The 19,485-nt window shown below is 34.3% G+C and overlaps 1 protein-coding gene across 3 annotated transcripts in view; it reads right to left on the minus strand.

Moving 5' to 3' along the window:
* The window catches only part of CFTR (CF transmembrane conductance regulator), a 159,662-nt gene that overhangs the window by 78,817 nt on the left and 61,360 nt on the right, over positions 1-19,485 (minus strand). For all 3 annotated transcript variants that reach the window (XM_079150515.1, XM_079150517.1, XM_079150516.1), the window contains exons 10-11: positions 16,635-16,817; positions 13,022-13,213 (exon numbers count right to left, since the gene is read on the minus strand). In XM_079150515.1, the coding sequence (XP_079006641.1) occupies positions 13,022-13,213; positions 16,635-16,817 (375 nt within the window). The remainder of the gene's footprint in view (positions 1-13,021; positions 13,214-16,634; positions 16,818-19,485) is intronic.

The following is a 19,485-nucleotide window of genomic DNA, read 5'->3' on the forward strand; positions in this document are numbered from 1 at the left end:
AAGCTAGGGGTTTGTGGACATGAACTTGAGGGTAATGCCATTAATTAATGCATATCTTTAACACTGAGTCATTGGATGGTTAATGACATTGTTATTACTATTTAATAATTACTAAACACATGTATCATGCTTCATGTACAAGGAACTGGGCAAGGGAAGAGAGATGTGTGGGAGGAGTAAAGGAAATAGGTAGATAGAAGAGAAGGGAAGGATAGAGTCGGGGTGCCAAAATGGACTAGAAAGAGAGAAAAAAATGAATAAAACATAGTTTTTGCACATAGCTGTTGTGCATGTAAGTGAGTATCTGAGAGCACTACATATTCTGTATAATATATTATATATTATCTGTAGTATATATATAGTACTTATAAAGTAATATATATAATACTTAAAAAGAGATAAACTTCCACAGCCAAAATTTGTTATCATAATCTTTGTTATCATAATCTCCCTTTCAAATGGCAAATTCATAGTCTTAATGGTTTAACATTGCTGTAATCATTATGAAACTAATTAGCATGAAATTCTAACTAATGAATTCATAAATTCAAATTGAGGTTCTAAACTGGATGGAGTGGTGGTACAACTGTAATCCCACATACTCAGGAGACCGTGGCAGGAGGATTGCAAGTTCAAGGACAGCCTCAACAACTTGATGAGACCCTTTCTCAAAATAAAGGGAAGGGGCACCTGATAGAGCATCCCTGGGTTATCCCTAGTACCACAAAAGAACAAATAAAAATGAGGTTTTATTTATAAGGTAAAATAACTTGTTGACCTAAACTTGATTACAAATAGCTGTAAACAGAAATATTGGTTGAAGATTAAACCCTGCTAGACAGAATGAGGATGAGAATTTTCAATCACTTGAAAACTAAAAAAGATTTTCTTTCACTTATGGTTACTAACCAAATTCATAGCAAAAAAAAATCAAATTTGAATACAAATTTTGCTGGAACCAACAAAACTACAAAAATGGATGTTATAGTACTCTTGTTACCAATATTAAACTCTTGTTTATGTATGTGTTTCTTTTGTGTGTAAATGTGAATATATATGCAACTTCATTAATATCTCTATACCTATTTGGTGTATAGGTCTGTATTTGTATTCACTTGAACATTTTTGAAAGAACAGTTATAGAGCACAGTGATGTTTAGGATACATGCCTTCAAGGATAAGAACCCTAAGCTCTAGAACACTCAGCAGCTAGAGTATTAAGTGAGAACTGGATTTCACCAGTTATATGAAACATGAAAAAGGTAATTGAAACAATCTTATTACCTTTGTTCTGGTCCTGACTAAGACTCATTTAACTATATTCCTGAACACCATAATTTCACAATTCTAATTACCCTTAAAATCTAGTTTTCTTAAAAATTGGGGGATGATTTTTGATTCGTCTAGTTCAAGAATTGGTATTTAGGAGCTGCTAATCCCTGAACTATCTCCTTTAGGTCTGCCTACCCAAAATGCTGGGACAAAGCCAATCCCTGGAAAAGAGCTCTTCTCAGTACTTCACTGGTACATGACTATGTTATCTTGAACTTGGTCCTGCTCTGAATTTCCCAAAATGTTTTCCAGCTCCCTAGTCACTAAACCTCTTGCTTTACAGTTCAGTTCCCTGGGGAGAGTAGCAGATGGGCTTCTTACTTACCCATCCATTACCCCTGAAGTTCCATGTTCTATCAAGAGCTGACTTTGGACTAGGAGCTGCTCAGCTTGTCCTGAACAGACATCAGCCCTGCACTGACTAACCACCTGCTCTCAGATTCCATATTTTAAATTTAAGTCTATGAAGCTCGAAGAAGAGATTTTGCCCCAAGGGGAGAGGAAGAGAAATGATAATTGGGAGCAGATCTTAAAAGAAAATTCCTGATTTATTTAAATCTCCAGTGTGTTAGAATAGGTGATTTTCCCAGATATACTTATTTAGTATTATGGTAACTTCAAAGTATTACTTTCATAAAAATAAATATGCACAAATATTTTTCAAAACTTTGTCATGGAATTCTCAATACTATTAGTTCACCAATCTTTGTTATCATAATCTCCTTTACAAATAGCAAATTCATATAATTAATGGTTTAATACGGGTGTAATCATGAAACTAGCATGAAATTCTAACTTTAAGTTAATGATGTCAAAGGATAAATCATAACAATATGTTAATTATTCTGAAGAATTATTGAGCTACTTCTGTGTGTCAAGAATAACACTTAATTATTCTCTAGTTTACATACTGATACTTTATTAATCTTCCTAAAATATTGTTTAGGTTATGGCACATCACCCAGTAAAGAAAAGCAATGGCAGAGGACGCTGTATTGTGTAAAGACTCACTCACTCTCCTGCCAAGGTACTTTCCTGTGAACCCAGGGTTAGAATGTTAAATTTCCCAGACTCTTCTGTTGCTGGAATACTGTATGATAATTGGATTTTACCAGTTTTGTAATTTGTGAAAGTGAAATGGAAGAAAAAAAGAGGAAGATCTTCTGCCTTTCTGCCTCTCTTTTGTTTGTTTTTGTTTTCTAGGAAGTGTGAGGACAAACGTCAGCATCTTCATTAGGGAGGTGATTATGATTATGTGATGCATACTACATTTAAAACATAAATGAAGAGAAATGGCAGTTCAGATATAGGAGTAGAATGAAGCTGTCCAGTGAAGTATTCGCCCCTTCACTCCATACATCACTCTCTTTTTATTGCTTTAACTGTACCATCACTGGAAAGAAAGTATTATTTACCTATTATAAACTGTCTCCTCTAAGTGGAATGCAAGCTGCATAAGAGGAGGTACTATCTTGTTTACAGTGTCCTCAATTTCTAAAACAACTCTTGACACACAGAATTAGCTCAGTAAACATTTTTGAATCAGTGACTGAATATGAACTCACTCACCTTCCCACTACTCCCTACCTCATTTTTGCATCCACAAGATCTTTTCTTTATCCATTATACCTCATCAGAAGTGGCTGTCTGCACCTGCCTGAATCAAACCCTCCAAACATGCTCTATGGCTTGGGCCTCCTCATGCTACATATGAGTCATTCCTTTTCTTTCTGCACTGAAACTTCAACTGTTCCCTCTTCTTCTCAGCCTCCCTCCTATTTGTCATTCGGACATGCTTATTGGTGTTTTAATTATGAATCTGATTGAACACTTTTTACATATTTTTAATAAAATTTCTGCTCATGTGCACTGCCCATTTTTTTAGTTAGGTTATTCATCTCTTTTCTATTGTTTTGTACAAATTTTTGAAAATCAAAAAAATGAATCTACTGAGTTCTTATGATTCTTACTTGACCTTTCCAAAGAAGATGCCACTATTAAGCAACCCTATTCCTTAAAATACTCTCTTCCCTTTCCTACCATAGTCACACATCCTCCTATATTCTTCCCCTCTCAGTCTTATCCTCAGTGTACTCCACAGGCTGCTTTAACTCTGCTGCCTCCCAAATGTTGGTATTCTGTCCTCAGTCCAGTCTTCTCACACTATACTTGCTTTAGGGACATCATCCACTGTTATGATACCATTTACAATCCACAGGGTGAGAGCTCCCTCATGTCCAGTGCCAGCACCAAAGCTCTAGACCCAAATAGGTTCCCTTGAAAGTTCACTAACCATCTCAGCATTCCAAAAAGGAGCACATGGTTTTCATTCTATCAACATACCTCAGTAAATGGTACCACTCTCTACCCAACTGCCCACAATAGAAACCTGACAGGGAGGGAAGGAGAATGGAAGGTTTTGGTCAAAGGGTACAATGTTTCAGTTAAATGGGATGAATAAATTCTGGAGATCTATTTACAGCCCTGTGATTATTATTGATAATAATATGTTGAATACTTAAAAATGACAGATCTTGAATATTCTCACTATACATATATACATGCCCAAATGACAACCTGTGATTGGTGGGTATATTAAATAGCTTGCCTTTGGTACTCAATTCACAATGCATATATATATCAAAACATCACATTGTTCATAGCAAATACATATAATTTTATGTGTTAATTACACCTCAAAAAGCGGGGAAGATTCTAAAAATAATTAAATTAAAATTTAATATTTAAAAACGTGGCAGCATCTTTGATATTTTTCCCCCTAAATATGTGTGAGCCAAAACCTCATTACAGACAGGGGTCCTTGTTATATTTCCAGGCAGATAAAGTGCTTAACACAATGCTGTTTACAGTAGGAACTAAATAAATATTTGTTGAAACAAATTTTTAATTCATCAAACTTGAACCAAAGATTTACTAAATCCTGTAAATGAAAAGTCGTTATTACGGATGTGGTTCTGAAAGGCAATAATGACAATACAATCTTCCATTCAAGGGCTGTTTGGTTGAAAAGAGTCATGTTCTCAATTGTTAGAAACACCAAGATTTCCTTCTTGGGAAGGTCTTTATGAACATTTCTCTATGGCAATAGGGTCAGAAACATAGTGAGAAGCCAAGAACCAGCTGATGGTGTTAAGGTTCAGCTAAAGATTTCTGAGGACACCTTTACACTAAGGCTCTACTAAAAACAAGAGTAAGATTTTCTCTTGGTTTTATGAATTTATATATATCTAAAATATGGAAAACTCTTGAGTTTAGAAATCCCAGTTCCTCAACTGGTTAAAACATCAGGCATATGTATATATACACTATTTTTATTTATTTATTTATTTATCTATTTATTTATTTATTTATTTATGTATTTATTTATTTATTGTGGTGCTGGGGATTGAACCCAGGGCTTTGGGCATGAGTCACAAGCACTCTACCAACTGAGCTATATGTATATTTTATATACACTTTTTATAATATAGCTTTGTTCTTTGTGAAACTTAATGATTTTTTATTTCATGTTTTAAATATTTAGGTCTGGCTTAAGTGTCCTAATTTCATTATCATAGGATAGTTAGGTCCCAGACAGCTATAATTACATTTGTATACTACCGTTCTGTTGACTTGCCCACATCTCAGTAGGAGGGGCAGTCTCAGGGCTATTTTGGTTTTAGAGACGTAAGAATTCTCATTTGTTAACCTAATAATTAGTTCTAGAATTGTCATCTTAACCCCTAAAATATAGCTCACACTTTTGGAATCAGCACATTTCCACTTGGACTGCAAACTCTAGGCAAAGTTGACACTAGAAAGTGAAAAGTGAAGGTTCCATGAATCAATTCATATAAAGTTCTTAGCACAATACTGACATGTATACTTCATTCATAAATGCTTATATTTATATTTAACTTCCAGGACTCAAACGAAGCAAGGTAGCAATTCAGTTAATGAAACTCTATGGCATTCTCATTTGGTTCTGGTTCAACAGTTTTACAAAATAAATGTTCTAGCTCCATATAATACTAAATAAGTATTAGTGCTTCAAACTTTATTAACCTATCAGTGGAAAATTAAAGTTAGTTCAAGATATAGTCAATGTGGTTTATTCCGGTTTAGGTGACATAGTTCGATGTGTTTCAAATATCTATTTGAGATGTCCATTATGTCTTGGCTAATACTAAATGTAAATGCTAATTCCTATGGCACCTTTATCTTTTCAGTTTTTCCAACTGAAAATCTGTGAATTCTCCTACAGTGGTGGACTGACCATTTAAAGGTTAAACCTCAAGTTCCTACAGGTTAGTTTTGCCAGACCTGAAGATCCAGAGGTCAAATTCAAATTCAATTAGTCATGTGGTATCTGCATGATGGAATTTATTTTCCAACACAGTCATTAACTCCTTTCTTTGCCTACTTCCCTCCCAAGGTTTTTCATGTTTCTTGCCAAATTCCCTCCCAAGTTTTTTTTTTTTTTTTCCTTTTAGTAAATCTTGCCAACTTCCCTCTCAATTTTTTTCTTATAACTTAAATATGAAAACTATCAAGGAACAGTGAAATAAAAAACACATGCAGAGTTTACATTTTTCAACACACAGTAAATATTTTTATTACAATGCATATGTAATGGTTGTCATGACAGATAATGAAGATCATTTTGTGGTTTTGAAAGTATCGCAACAACTTTGTGAAAACGAATTACATAACCCAAGCCCCTGACCTCCTTCTCACACTCCCTACCCCGCCACACACTATCATAAAAGTCAATTACTTCCCCAGGTCCAGGTACTCTTATAAGAGAGTGAGTCACTGAATAAAGACAGTCCAATTACTTACTACCCAAACACTGGCCTGCCTCTCTTCCTCTCAGCTATGGAGCTATGTGGTAGACTGGGTAAAGGTGACTTGAAGGAGAAGGGCTGTTCTGGAAATAAATAGGGCGAGAGAATAGTGTTGTCTCTCTCTTTCAATAGTGAAATATGATTATAATTTCATAAGGGATAAGTAAGTTAACCAGGACTCAATTAAGTTGATTCCTCTTTTTAAGCTAGCAAAGTCTCTAGTGCTGGCTAGAGTAGCTGTAAATGTTTAGACAGAATCTAAAGGTAGTTTTTGTACATGGGGGAAAATATGGGAGAATAAGTTAATAGCCATAGGGATACACATTAATATTTTTAAAATAATTATAAATTTGCCTATGAATCCACACTAGTGCAATTGAAATTTAAAGTAGGATTTAAAAGCACAGCATGGAGATGTTTCCAAAAGAGGAGGGAAAGGAAAAGAATCTGAACATGACTTGCCCATCTGTGGCTGCATGTTACAAATTACTCTATCATCATAGAACTATCTCTATGCCCTTCCCTGTGATAAAGTCTTTAAGCTATCTTACTGAGTGAATGATTTCCAACAACAAACTGAAATCAGAAAACTATGTGAAATATGTTATGCATGCTTTTCCCTATCCAGACAAATTTACACATACCTGCCTACTCCTATGACACTGAGCATCATTACATACACAAGAGCTCTGAAGATATTAGAACTGAACAAAAACACAAAAATGAGAAAGAGAATACTCAGGTCTCCTCTCCAATTCTGAGTCTAGGTGTAACACATTAAGAAACAGACCAGCTTTTTCAGTCAAAATGAAAACATGAAATCATGAATGTTTGTAGTTGGAGACAGGAACCACATAGAGACTGTATTTAGGGATTGTTAAGCTTATCACCAAGGATTCTCTAAGTATCTCTTTTTGCTATGATCAAAATTACTCTGTACTTAAAATATAAAATCTTCATTTGGCATACAGGGAATATATTTTATGGAGGTTCTAAATAAACTTTAGCAAAGTGGAGAACATTATTATAATAAGAACAAAAATACAAAAAATATAAACACTCAAGTTACTGAAAATAAGGAAAACTTCTGATTTTTGACTGTGAAGGCAGATAAAACTTTCAGTTATGTTTATTTGTAACTTCCATCAATCATGTGCTGTCATGCAATAATCCAATCAAGCTCTAAGGCTGTGAGACTCACAGAAGAACATTTTCTAAGCAAAATTCTTGCGAGCAACGTGCCTTCTTCAAAACATTTCCAAAACTGTCATCCAATAAAAATGTACTATTCTATCAATGTGCTACATAGAGTAGACCATAATAATGTCTTTGGAGTTGCTGTTCTAAAAGAATTTACCTTTTAGTTGGATAGATAAGAACAACACATATGAAACATTCAGCACAGAGAAGAAAATGTCATACACTAATTTACTCATTGTACACATTACATTTGCCAGTTTGAAGAACAAGTGATTTAAGAAATTCCTGGGTGGTTTTGGCTATCATAGAGGGACTAAGAAGGCATAATACAGTTGCAAAAATCAGCTTGACAGAAAGGAACAAAGGCCTAGGGATTCTTTGAAATTAAAAAAAAAAACTGATATTTCTGACCCTTTAGGCAAAGAGGAAAAAGAAAAAATCATACATTTATAAAATGTAGGTCATAACTATAATCATTATTTATTAAATACCACCCAGTGGTATCTCTACTGGTTCCTTCTTAGCTAAACCTGTGATTCCTCTTTCTGGACCAGATACATCTCAGTTCTGTGTAGTTCACCTCCGTGTCCTTCCTTCCTGAACCCACAGCCCATCTACCTGTCCCCCCACCCCGACCCCTGATTCCTTTTGTGCAGGGAATCCTTCATCTTAAACCAATTAATTCCTCTGTACTTCTAATTTCTTAAGGACATAACTCACTCTTTCCTGAAGGGCCATTTTCCTGATATCTTTCCTATTGATGCAAATAGTACATAAATATGATATTCCTTATCAGCTCACAATTCCTCTGCTTAACTTTTGTCTCTTTTTATTCGTCATGAGCATTATCTGGATCACTGAAGTAAGTTCCTTCTAGACAGAGTGGCCAATAATACTGTCAATAATAATCATAGTTATTTTATTCATTAAGAACTTTCTATGTGCCAGAAAAATCCACACAATTCTACAAAACAGGTAATGTTTGCTTCATGTTGCAGAAGATAAAACTCAGTACCTAGCAAGGTTAAATAACTTTCTTTAGTAACCTAGTCTTGTCAGATTTTAAGATCTATTCTTTTTTACTACTCCACAAGTAATTCCACCTTAATTCTATTCCTCATTGTCACAGTCAAAGTGATATACCTAAACTTCAAAGTGACTACATTGTTCTCCTACTTAAAGCTCTCAAAGCCCAAATTCCTGAGACTGGTGTCCAGGGCACGGCCCTCCACCTCCATTCCCACCCACTCATTGTTCTTGCAAGACACTCTAGTTTTATTAATATGCTTGTAGTTCTCTGAAACTAAGTGATTTCATGTTCTGTTTCCATTCGTACAGTTTCCTTGGTCCAGAATATGCTTACTATCTTTGACTCACCCTCCAAAGTGTCCAGTTTTAGAGACAGCTCCCCTGAACTGCCCAGACAGGCTAAAAGCTACTGGACTTCTGCAGTGCTGTAAGAGTACATCTAGCTTCATGCTTGCCAAATCATTTTGAAATAGGACCTTAATGTACATTTTTCCCCAAATAAGTCTATAAGTCGCTGGACAGAAGGGATGATAATGCTTTCATTTTGTGCCACCTTGCTTCCACCACAGTGAACAGAGTCTGATATGAGGTAACCACACAAGTAATATTTGTGGGATCACTTTCCAACCCCATCATTATTTCTTGAGCATGGAACAAATATACACACAATCCAAACTTTCAGGATCTTATGCCATCTGGTTTCTTCCAGAGAACATCCCAACTTTTGTTTATTGCATCATGCAAACCAGCTACCATATTTATAAATGAACATCTTTGTAATTTTCTCTTATAGCCAGTTTTGTCAACATCAAAATTCACATTGATTATGAAAAAAATATTCAACATATTTAGCAATCATGGAAATGCAATCAAAACTACATAAGATTTCATTTTGCTCCAGTTAAAATGGCAATCGTCAAGAATATGAATGATAATAAATGCTGGTAAGGATGTGGGAGAAAAGGAACACTCATACATTGTTGGCAGATTGTAAATTAGTACCACTACTATGAAAATCAGTGAAAGTGTTCCTCAAAAGACTAGGAATGAAACCACCATATGACTCAGCTATATTACTCCTCAATACATATCCAAAATAATTAAAGTCAAATACACTATAATGAGACATGCATACCCATGTTTATAGCAATGCAATTCACAATAGCCAAGTTATAGAAACAGTCTATGTGCCCACCACCAGGTGAATGGATGAAGAAAATGTGGTATATAAATACTATGGAGTTTTATTCAACCATAAAGAAAAATGAAGTTATGTCATTTGCAGGAATATTGATGGAATTTGATAGCATTATGTTAAGCAAAATAACCCAGACTCAGTAAGTCAAGGGTCATGTTTTCTCTCATACTTGGAAGCTAGAGAAAAAAAGGGAAAAATGAGGTTGGGAGAACTCATGAAATTAAAAGGGGAGACTAGTACAGTAAAGAAAGGGAACCAGGAAGAGGGAGGAGGAAAGGAAAAGGAGAAGTACTGGGGAATGAAGTCCACCAAATTATGTCATGTACATGAATGGGTATGTCACAATGAATCCTGCTATTCTGTATAATTATAATGTACCAAAAAAATATTGAAATTTCTTATTGATGACTTTTCATCATTAGACTTCTTGGTTCTCCTTTTCCGTAAGGATCTAGCCTCCATCTTATCTCCATAACAGTCACTCACTGTCCAACGCCCCTCCCTCATGCTGTGTAACAGTATTCTCTAACTCAAAGGGAAATGGCAACTTAATAATTACTAAATGAACTATAGCCAAATGCTGTGTTAGACACCAGATATGTATATTTCATTTAATCTTCTCAATAATTCAAGAATATTTATTCATCAATCTCCCATTTCTTTACATCCAACCATCTTTCTCTCTATTTTATTGGTAGCGCTAATATTTTTAACCCATTATATCCCAAGTTTTCAATTCTGCAAACCTTAAGTCCCAAGTTTTCAATTCAACTGCCAATTTTGAAATAATTGCTCAATTTAAGCTTTTACATACATTATATATCTTGGACAATGGGGCCAAATGGATTAATCAAAAATCCTTTTGTGACCACAAATTTCATTCTTTCACCCTTGCAATTCCATGGAGAATCAGTCTGTCAGAGGAAATTAGCTTTGTGTCTCCATCTGGAGGTTGGTTATTCCTTACTACAGGCAGATGCAAATGGAGTCTATGGAGTCCGTGTTTCTTCATTTTATTCCTACAAAAATTCCTCTTTCATCTTCTGTTAGGGCATTAAACAGATTCTTTATTGTATGTTTCTCTCTCTCCCATGAGTTCATGAACCCCTGAAGTAAATGGATCATGTTCTATTCATATTCATATTCATCTCCAGCTCCTGCTACACTGTATAAAGTATAGCAAGTTTTAATAAGTGTTTGCTAAATGCAACTCACTGCCTTCCTCTACTTCAAAAGTTTATATAAAAAAGAAAAAAGAAAAAGAAAAAAGGAGCTGGGGAGATAGCTCAGTTGGTAGAGTTCTTGCCTTGCAAGCACAAGGCCCTGGATTCGATCCCCAGCACCGCAAAAAAAAAAAAGTTTATATAGATCTATTGTACAGTTCCATTAATATATGAAATAGTAAGAACAGACAAATTGATAGAGACAGAGATTAGATTAATGGTTGCCCAGGATGGAAGGAGGGAAAGTTAGGCACAAGAAATGTGAATTAATTAGTAATGGATAAAGGGTTTCTTTTAGAGAAGTGCAGTAGTTGTATACTTGTGAATATGCTAAAAAGAAAAAAAAAATTAAGGTTGACCATGCACTTAGAAAAAAAAAAAAGGAATAATATGTTCTGTTGTTTCTTCTCCTTTTCATTATTTTCAACCGCTTTACTGAGGTATAATTCACATACCACACGTTCCTTCCTTATTAATACAGGGCACTGTACTATAAACATTTCAAAAAATAGACTGTTGTATTCAACTTGGTATCCAGGGCCTACCACAGTATTCAAAGTTAGAAAATGCTCACTCCATGGATGAGAGACCCATAGCTCTGAATTAATTACTGGTAATATGCTTAAGCTATATTTGGGTTAAATATACTTTGTTTACTTGCTCGGCTGAAACCATGATTTATAAAATCATTTCTGTGGTAAAACTGATATTCAAAGCAAAAAGTAAAGTCTACCAGAAGTCTTCTCTACTCATAAATAAACAAAGGACCACCACTCCAACATCCCTGCTGCCTCCCAGACAAATATCTGTGTTCTTTAAAAACAGATTTTTGTTAAGAAGTCCAGAATATTCTAACCTCTAGGCTGTGAAAAACTATTCCTGAAAGAAAGACTTTTGAGGAATGATGGACATCTTCATCAAGACAAATTTAATACTTTTATAGGATAGCTTTTCTTTTAATTAAGCTCTCAGAGTAGACAGAAAATAAGAGAATGAGGATTTTACTGAATGAAAAATACTGTTGAATGAGTCAGCGCACCCATGGACAGCCCTTTGCACCAGTTCACAGCTCTATCTTATCCACAGTGCACCCTTTTCCATTTTTTCTATACCATTTTTTAAGCTTCATTTTAGCCTCCCTGCAATTTTCATAAAAGGTGATATAAAGGAATCCATTAGTATCAAATGTCATCTACCAAAGGTACTGATTATTTCATTAAAAATTTTCACTGGTGCATTATATTTATACATTGTAGTGGAATTCATTGTGCAATGTTTGTACATGTATTCTTCAAATAATATGCCAATAAACCTCATAATAATATATTCTCTAACCTAATGTTAACATTAATAATTATTGAACCCACCATCATACAATTTCAAGATTATATCCTGGCTTCACTTGGAATACTTTATGTGATTTCCAAATGATTAGCCCACTCCTCAATTCCTAGGACATGAAACAATAGCATCATCTGTACTTTGTTTCAGAGAATTGCAGTCATAAGAGATTACACGGTTAAATGCTCAAGGTCAAAGATAAGAAAAAAATTTAAGATAATTTTAATGGGGTGAGGTGGTGCACACCTGTAATCCCAATGGCTTGGAAGTCTGAGACAGGAGGATCACAAGTTCAAAGCCAGCCTCAGCAACTTAGAGAGGCCCTAAGGAACTCAATGAGACCCTGTCTCTAAATAAAATATAAAAAAGGTCTTGGGATGTGGCTCAGTGGTTAAGCGCCTCTGGGTTTAATCCCTGGTACCAAAAAAAAAAAAAAAAAGATAATTTTATCTCTGATTCTTTACTAGCAAATTGGTGTTCATTCCATTAGACAATGGTATTATTAAAGTTGTTAAAATCCTCTTACGTAAATTTGGAGTAAAAACACATGCCATACAAATGTACACTGAAGATATTTGCCTCACTGATGTGTGAATACAATTCTTACCACTTAGTTTTTACTGTGACCAAATTAGTCCATCATCTAGAAAGTAACCTCCATCTATTTTATGTATTTACAAGCTTCTTCAGGAAGAGCTCATGTGTTTTATTGACTGTTTCTCCCACAGTGGCTTACTCCTAGACAAAAACTTTAACGTATATAAAATGACTGAATAGATAAAGAAAGAAAGAATTTGGGTAGTTTGAAGGTTTAAAATGCACAATTGGCCATTTTTCATGTAAGTGCTTACCTCTTCTAGTTGGCATGCTTTGATGACACTCCTGTATCTATATTCATCATAGGAAACACCGAAGACGATGTTTTCTTTGATGGTGCCAGGCATGATCCAGGAAAACTGAGAGCAGAAGGAAATTCTTCCACTGTGCTTAATTGTACCCTCTGAAGGCTCCAGTTCTCCCAAAATCATCATAAGGAGTGAAGTCTGGAAATAAAAATCATTGTTATTAAGTTACTTGATCAAATAATTCTCAGCATTCACTCGCTTGCATGGATCATCCTAAGCAGAAGTATCTGTTCTGATTTTTTTTAAAGATCCTAACACATTTGATTCAAAATGTTCTAAATACTTCCTATTTCAGGTAATCTGCTATGAACAAAAGATACAAAGGAATAAAAGAAACAATGACAACACACAGTGTCAGTGCAGGAGGACTATCAAAGAACGATCAGTGAGCAAAGATGTGAACTAAAATTAAAACTAATGGGAAAATTAGAATTGAATAACAGAAGTCAAGTATCTTATATGCCATAACAATAAGATCAGTTATAAGTAAAAACCAAATAAGAAAAATAAAGGAAATAGGAAATATAAATAGGGCAAAGGAAAAATGGGGTATAGAGGAAATTTTCCAATTACCTTATCAAGAAAAGTTGCCAGTCAAAAGCTATCACTTAAAGTTAACAATTGAAGTCACAAGCATATTTATCAATACAAAAATAAATGTTAAGATAATACCATTCACTATAATCAAGTCAAAGTAAAGAATGTAGTAGAGGGAAAAAAAACACTGATTTTTATCAGACCTCATCTGAGTCTGAATGAGGTAAGGACATAGAATAAAAGTTTAATTAAAGTAATTCTCTCTCTTTTCTCTCTCTCTCTCTCTCTCTCTCTCTCTCTCTCTCTCTCTCTCTCTCTCTCTCTCTCTCTCTCTCTCTCTCTCTCTCTTTTTTTTGGAACAGGTATTGAATCCAGGGGTGCCTAACCACCGAGCAACATCTCCAGCTCCTTTTCATAATTTATATTTTGAGATAGGGTCTCACTAAGTTGCTAAGGGTCTTGCTAAGAGGCTGGCTTTGAAATCAAAGTCCTCCTGCCTCAGCTTGCCAGTTGCTGAGAATACAGGTATAAGCCACCATGCCCAGTTATAAAGTTATTCTTATAAATATAACTGGTAGAACAAATATATAGATTTTCTTTAAAAATCATAATATTGTCATCCATTGGTATCCTTTGGAGATTAGTTCACTAAATCCCTGAAAATAATAAAGTCCACAGACACTTAGGTCCCTTTTATAAAAGTGTAGAATTTGCATGTAATTTACACACATTCTCCCATATACCTTAAAATCATTTCCAGTTTAATGTAAATTCCATGGAAGTAGTTGTTATACTTACTATTTAGGGAATGACAAGAAAATGTTTGTATATGTTCAGTACAGACACAAATTTTTCTTTTAATGTCTTTGTAGTTGGTTGAATCCAAGGGTACAGAATCCACGGATATGGATGACTGTGTATGTATGTATATTCAATTATATTTTCATTCAATTTCATGTCTCCTAAAATTCCAAAAGGCTGATAAACCCTTTGCAGATTTATTTTTTGTTTAAAAAGTACAAAGATAAGAGCTAATAGCTTCCTCTACACATATGATGTCCAGTTACAAGGTCAAGCTAAAACTCAGTACCAGAGTTGAGCAAGGATACATGATATAAACAACAGGGTGTCAGGGGTTGTCAACAAGGCCAAATGATTGCTTCAGCTATGGTTGAGAAAACAGAAGGACTAAAATCCCCAGACCCTAGAAAGTACAGCCAAACGCAGTGGTGGTACAGACTGCTACACCAGCGAAGTCTCCAAGTACAGGACACCTCATGTGGATTGGAATAACAACAAAAAAGCATTTTCCTAAAGATGTTCAATTAAAATTGTGAAATGCACCCATTGTGTGGTAAGCACTATGATGATCCTTAGACTAGAAAAATGAAGAAGTCATGGTTCCTTTTCAGTCTGGATAATTATAATAGAGAAGTGATAAAATTCAACATGAATATATTATTTAATCAATAAAATATTATCTTAATTTGCTGAAACTTTGGAAAATTCAGAAATGTAAAATGAATCCCGATCTCAAATTGATACCTGCTTTTCTTCCCACTATTTGGTTATTGAAAGCAATGCTGTGAAGTCAATCTGGTTTGCTGTTTTTAGTGTCTTTCCAGAGATGGTGTTATGTGTATATAATCAATATATATTTTTTATTGTTTCCCCATCTTTCTTTTCATATAAAAAGTAGCATAATACATATGTAGTTTCATTCCTTGCTTTTCTCAATTATACACCCTGGGGAACTTTTCATATTTGAAACATCAAGAATGTTCACATACATACAAAGTGCTCTGGTCAGAAGAACTTCATGTAAAATCTCTACAAATATACCAGGATATACATACAAGTGGAAGAATGATTAGGTTATTTTTAAGACTTTTGGTACAAATAACCAAATTAAGTAGGATACAATTTAACTCAAAAATGTTAATATTTTCAGTTATTCAATCTTAATTTTTATCTAAATCTTTTGTCCAAATGATAAGGTATCACAGTCCTAAAAGTACAAAAAGGCAACCTCCTAGGTGGGGTTGGCAAACTATTTCTGAGAAGTGTGCAATTACTTCTAGGACACCATTAGCTTCCTCAGCTGCCTTCATAACTGCTCCTGGTAAGATGCAGCTGCAGCTCCAGCCAGTAATTATCTGCTCATCAATTTTTAAAGGAACTGCCTGAAATTTATTTGCTGCTAAGTCTTGCAATTTACTATTCCAAAGCTATTTTTGTACCCCTTTCATGGAATTGATCTTCAAAACATAAACAATTAATTTTTAAAATACTATGAAACACACATTCCATCCTCTCACAAGCAAACATCCTTGTTTAGATCATCTCTAACCTAGTATCTGCTTCTCCTATGGCATCAATTTAACAGTGAAAATTGTGAGTAATATTATATGAGAAATAGAAGGAAAAAAATAACACTCTGAAGTGTGTTTTAAAAGAATAAAATGCACAACTATAGCTACATGATTTAAAAGGCCTGTGTCACATGTAGGGAAACAACTGTAGAGAAATAAGCAAATGTATTACTAGCACTGTGGACACTACACACATTGACAAGAAGTCTTCTGTGGATTTTGCCCCCAAGTCTCAGACTGAATTCTCAAAAATTCTAACATCAACAAAATGGGGACTTTCTAAAAATTATGTGGTTACTGAAGTCAAATTTAAGTCATGATTTTCTTGCACCAGTTCCTAAAAACTGATAAAAATAGATGGTTCATTTGTTCAATAAAATTATCAAAACCTGCTGTGTGCATTGAACCCTATGCAAAATTTTAAAAAAACGTAGAAAAAAGTCACTGGGAAACATAAGAGGAAATTAAAAGCTAGAAGAAATTATCAGTGAAACAATTTATATTATAAGAGACACTATACCCAAGTATTCTGATTCCTTTTAAGAATTTCTACAAAATATCTTCTTACACTAGAGACAAATGAGAAAAAAGTAAAAAGAAGACATGTATGCCAAATTAAGTTGTTAATATTGAGGAATAAAAGAGACTACCTTGCCTGCTCCAGTAGATCCAGCAACTGCCAACAATTGTCCTTTTTCTATCTTGAAATTGATGTCTTTCAACACGGGGGCACCAAGAAGGGAGAAGTTACTGAAGAAGAGGCTGTTGTCACCATTGGAAATTTTTCTATTGTTATTATTTAGTTTTGCTTTCTCAAATAATTCCCCAAATCCCTGTTTTAAAAAACCAAAGATAAAAGAAAGGTTTTTTTTTTTTGGTTTTTTTTTTTTTTTTTTTTAGGTACTTTCAATAGATAATCGGTTTATGTATGAATAGTTTGAAAATCACATGGCACAAAATCCATTTTAAAGTATACATTATTACTTTATAGTACATAATTGCAGAGCACTTGATTTCAAGAGTATATGATTCCAAACATCTGAAAATTATAAGCACAGTATTTAACTGAAATAAAATTGTCCTTTCTCAGAACTTTGCCTATTATCAAATTTAAAATGCCAATTTAAATTAAATAAAGACTGAGTATACATAGACACACATCCCTTCTCCTTTAGGCTGGGTACATACAGGTTACTATTCAATCCTCACCGTAATAAATGGAGTAGATTTTATAATCTTCCTCTTTCAAAGCTGTAGGCACTGAATCAGAAAGGTTAAATGGCCCAAGTCACATAACCAGTAAGATACAGGATAGAGTTACAACTCAAATCTGACTTCTATCACACTAGTAGCTTCCTCCTGTAAGAAGCTCAAAGGATTTCTTAATTATGTTGACTATAAATGTGATGAGATTGACATGTGACTCAAATGAATTCATTTAAACAAGGGAGCTGGGAACAAGGAATTTCCTTTTGAAAACGCCTTGCCTCTCTATTGCCCCCATGGAAACTTTGGAGTAGTGGTCTTCAAACCAACATAAACAGACGTACAGATTGATCGGGAGAAAGCTAGAGCACCTGGTTTCAAGGTGATCTATGTTCAGATCGTCAACATCAAAGGCACTCCTTCATAAAATTAAAATTTGCCTGCTGTCATTTCTTCTAAGCCACTTCCATCTCACAATTGTCCTCTCCTTATTCAGAAGCAACAGTTTTCTCCTTAAGTAAGTGTGTACTAGTCTTGCTATGTTGAACTCCTTAGAGCATAAAATCCTCTGGGACTTAAAAAAACAAGAGAACCAAAAGGGACGGGTTTTCTCCTGAAAGAGGGTCACATAAAAGTAAAACTAGAAATATCAAAGGAGGCAGCATTTTATTTCACCCAGATTTCAAACTTAAGGCAATCAGTGTGTCTCATCTCAGAATCAAATTGCAGAAATGAATAGGGCATAAGGCATCTTAACTAATTGATTAATTATTCAATTTTAATAGCATTTAATGCAGATTATTAACTATCTGTAGTTTCAAGTGACATTGTTTTGGATAAAAAGCAAGTCATATTTGCGAACTGGCTTGATAATTTCATAAATTTATTTATTTTCCACAAATTGAACACCCTGAAAGTGCAACATTAAAGTTTTGACAAAAATCTATTTAACATATTTAGAAAATATACAATAAACAGGAAATAACACGCTTTGCCACCATGTATGTATGTTGAAACACTTGCAAGTCAACTTAAAAACTCATCAGAAGTATACAGTTTTCAACATTCTTTTAGGGTGCACATAAGCAATGAAGCTCAAAGACTACTACACTTCTTGTTTTGATATAAGTGGCTAATATCCCTCTCAGCACACAATTAAAAGCAGAGCTTTTATGGTGTGGGCAGTGAAGTCTTTGAAAAGGAGACAAGATGTTTGTTATTCTCTTACTCATTCATTTATCTAATAGATACTTATTGAATGCCACCTCTGCATTACAGTCCACTTCAAAAATCCTACACAGGAGAATGATACATAAATAGATACTAATATTGCGGTATGTGTGGTGCTAATTAAAAAGCACATCAAGTCCCATGGGAGTACATCTGAGAGCACAAGCAACTCAACCTTGACCAAGTAAATGACATATGTACTAGCTATGAAAGATGGAAGTGGAATTATGCAAGACCAAGAAAAGGTTAGAGGTGTTCCCGGAAGACAGATCTGCACACACAAAGATTTAGGCTTAAAAAAACCAAAATATGCCTATTAATAGTGAGTGACTGGGTTACTCAAAAAGGTGTTAATGAGCTTTAGGTAGCTATGCTTAGAAGCAGGACTTTATCTAATAAGGCCTTGGATCAATGGAAGATTGCTGTTACTAATGACTCTTATTTTGATCACAGAAGACACTTATTTCAGGAAATTTAGAAAACAGGAAAGCAGAAAATAGAAATCACCTGTCATTTAACATTTCAGTCGATAACCCTCTACTCTGTTACAAACATAAATATGGTATTTACTTACATGTAAAAGCCTATACATTATTTTCAGAACATTCATAAAAATTATATGTAAGGCTTGTGACCTATTTTATGACATCATAAATCATAAATATTTTCACATAGCATTGTCTTTTTAACATCATTTCTAATTCCAAGAAAGTATCACAGAATATAAACTATAAAAACTTCTCTATTTGATGGTTTCTCTTTTAATTCAATCAATAAAAATGTATGCATGTGTTTTGGTATATCTTGAGACATATATTATTTTTATTGTTTAGCATAAATTCCCACAAGTGAAATTTCCAGGGCTAAATGAATGTAAAATTCCAAGTCTTTCGAAAAATAGTTCCACATTTTCCTCAGCAACACATGAGAGTGTTAGTTTTCAGGCACCCTTACCAACACTTGCAGTTTGCTTTGGTTTTGTCGTGTGTGTGTGTGTGTGTGTGTGTGTGTGTGTGTGTGTGTATTTTTGCATGAATAGAATCTCACTATTGATCTTACATTTAT

The sequence above is a fragment of the Sciurus vulgaris genome (assembly GCF_902686455.1).
Source record: "Sciurus vulgaris genome assembly, chromosome: 8".
Classification (NCBI taxonomy): Eukaryota; Metazoa; Chordata; class Mammalia; order Rodentia; family Sciuridae; genus Sciurus; species Sciurus vulgaris.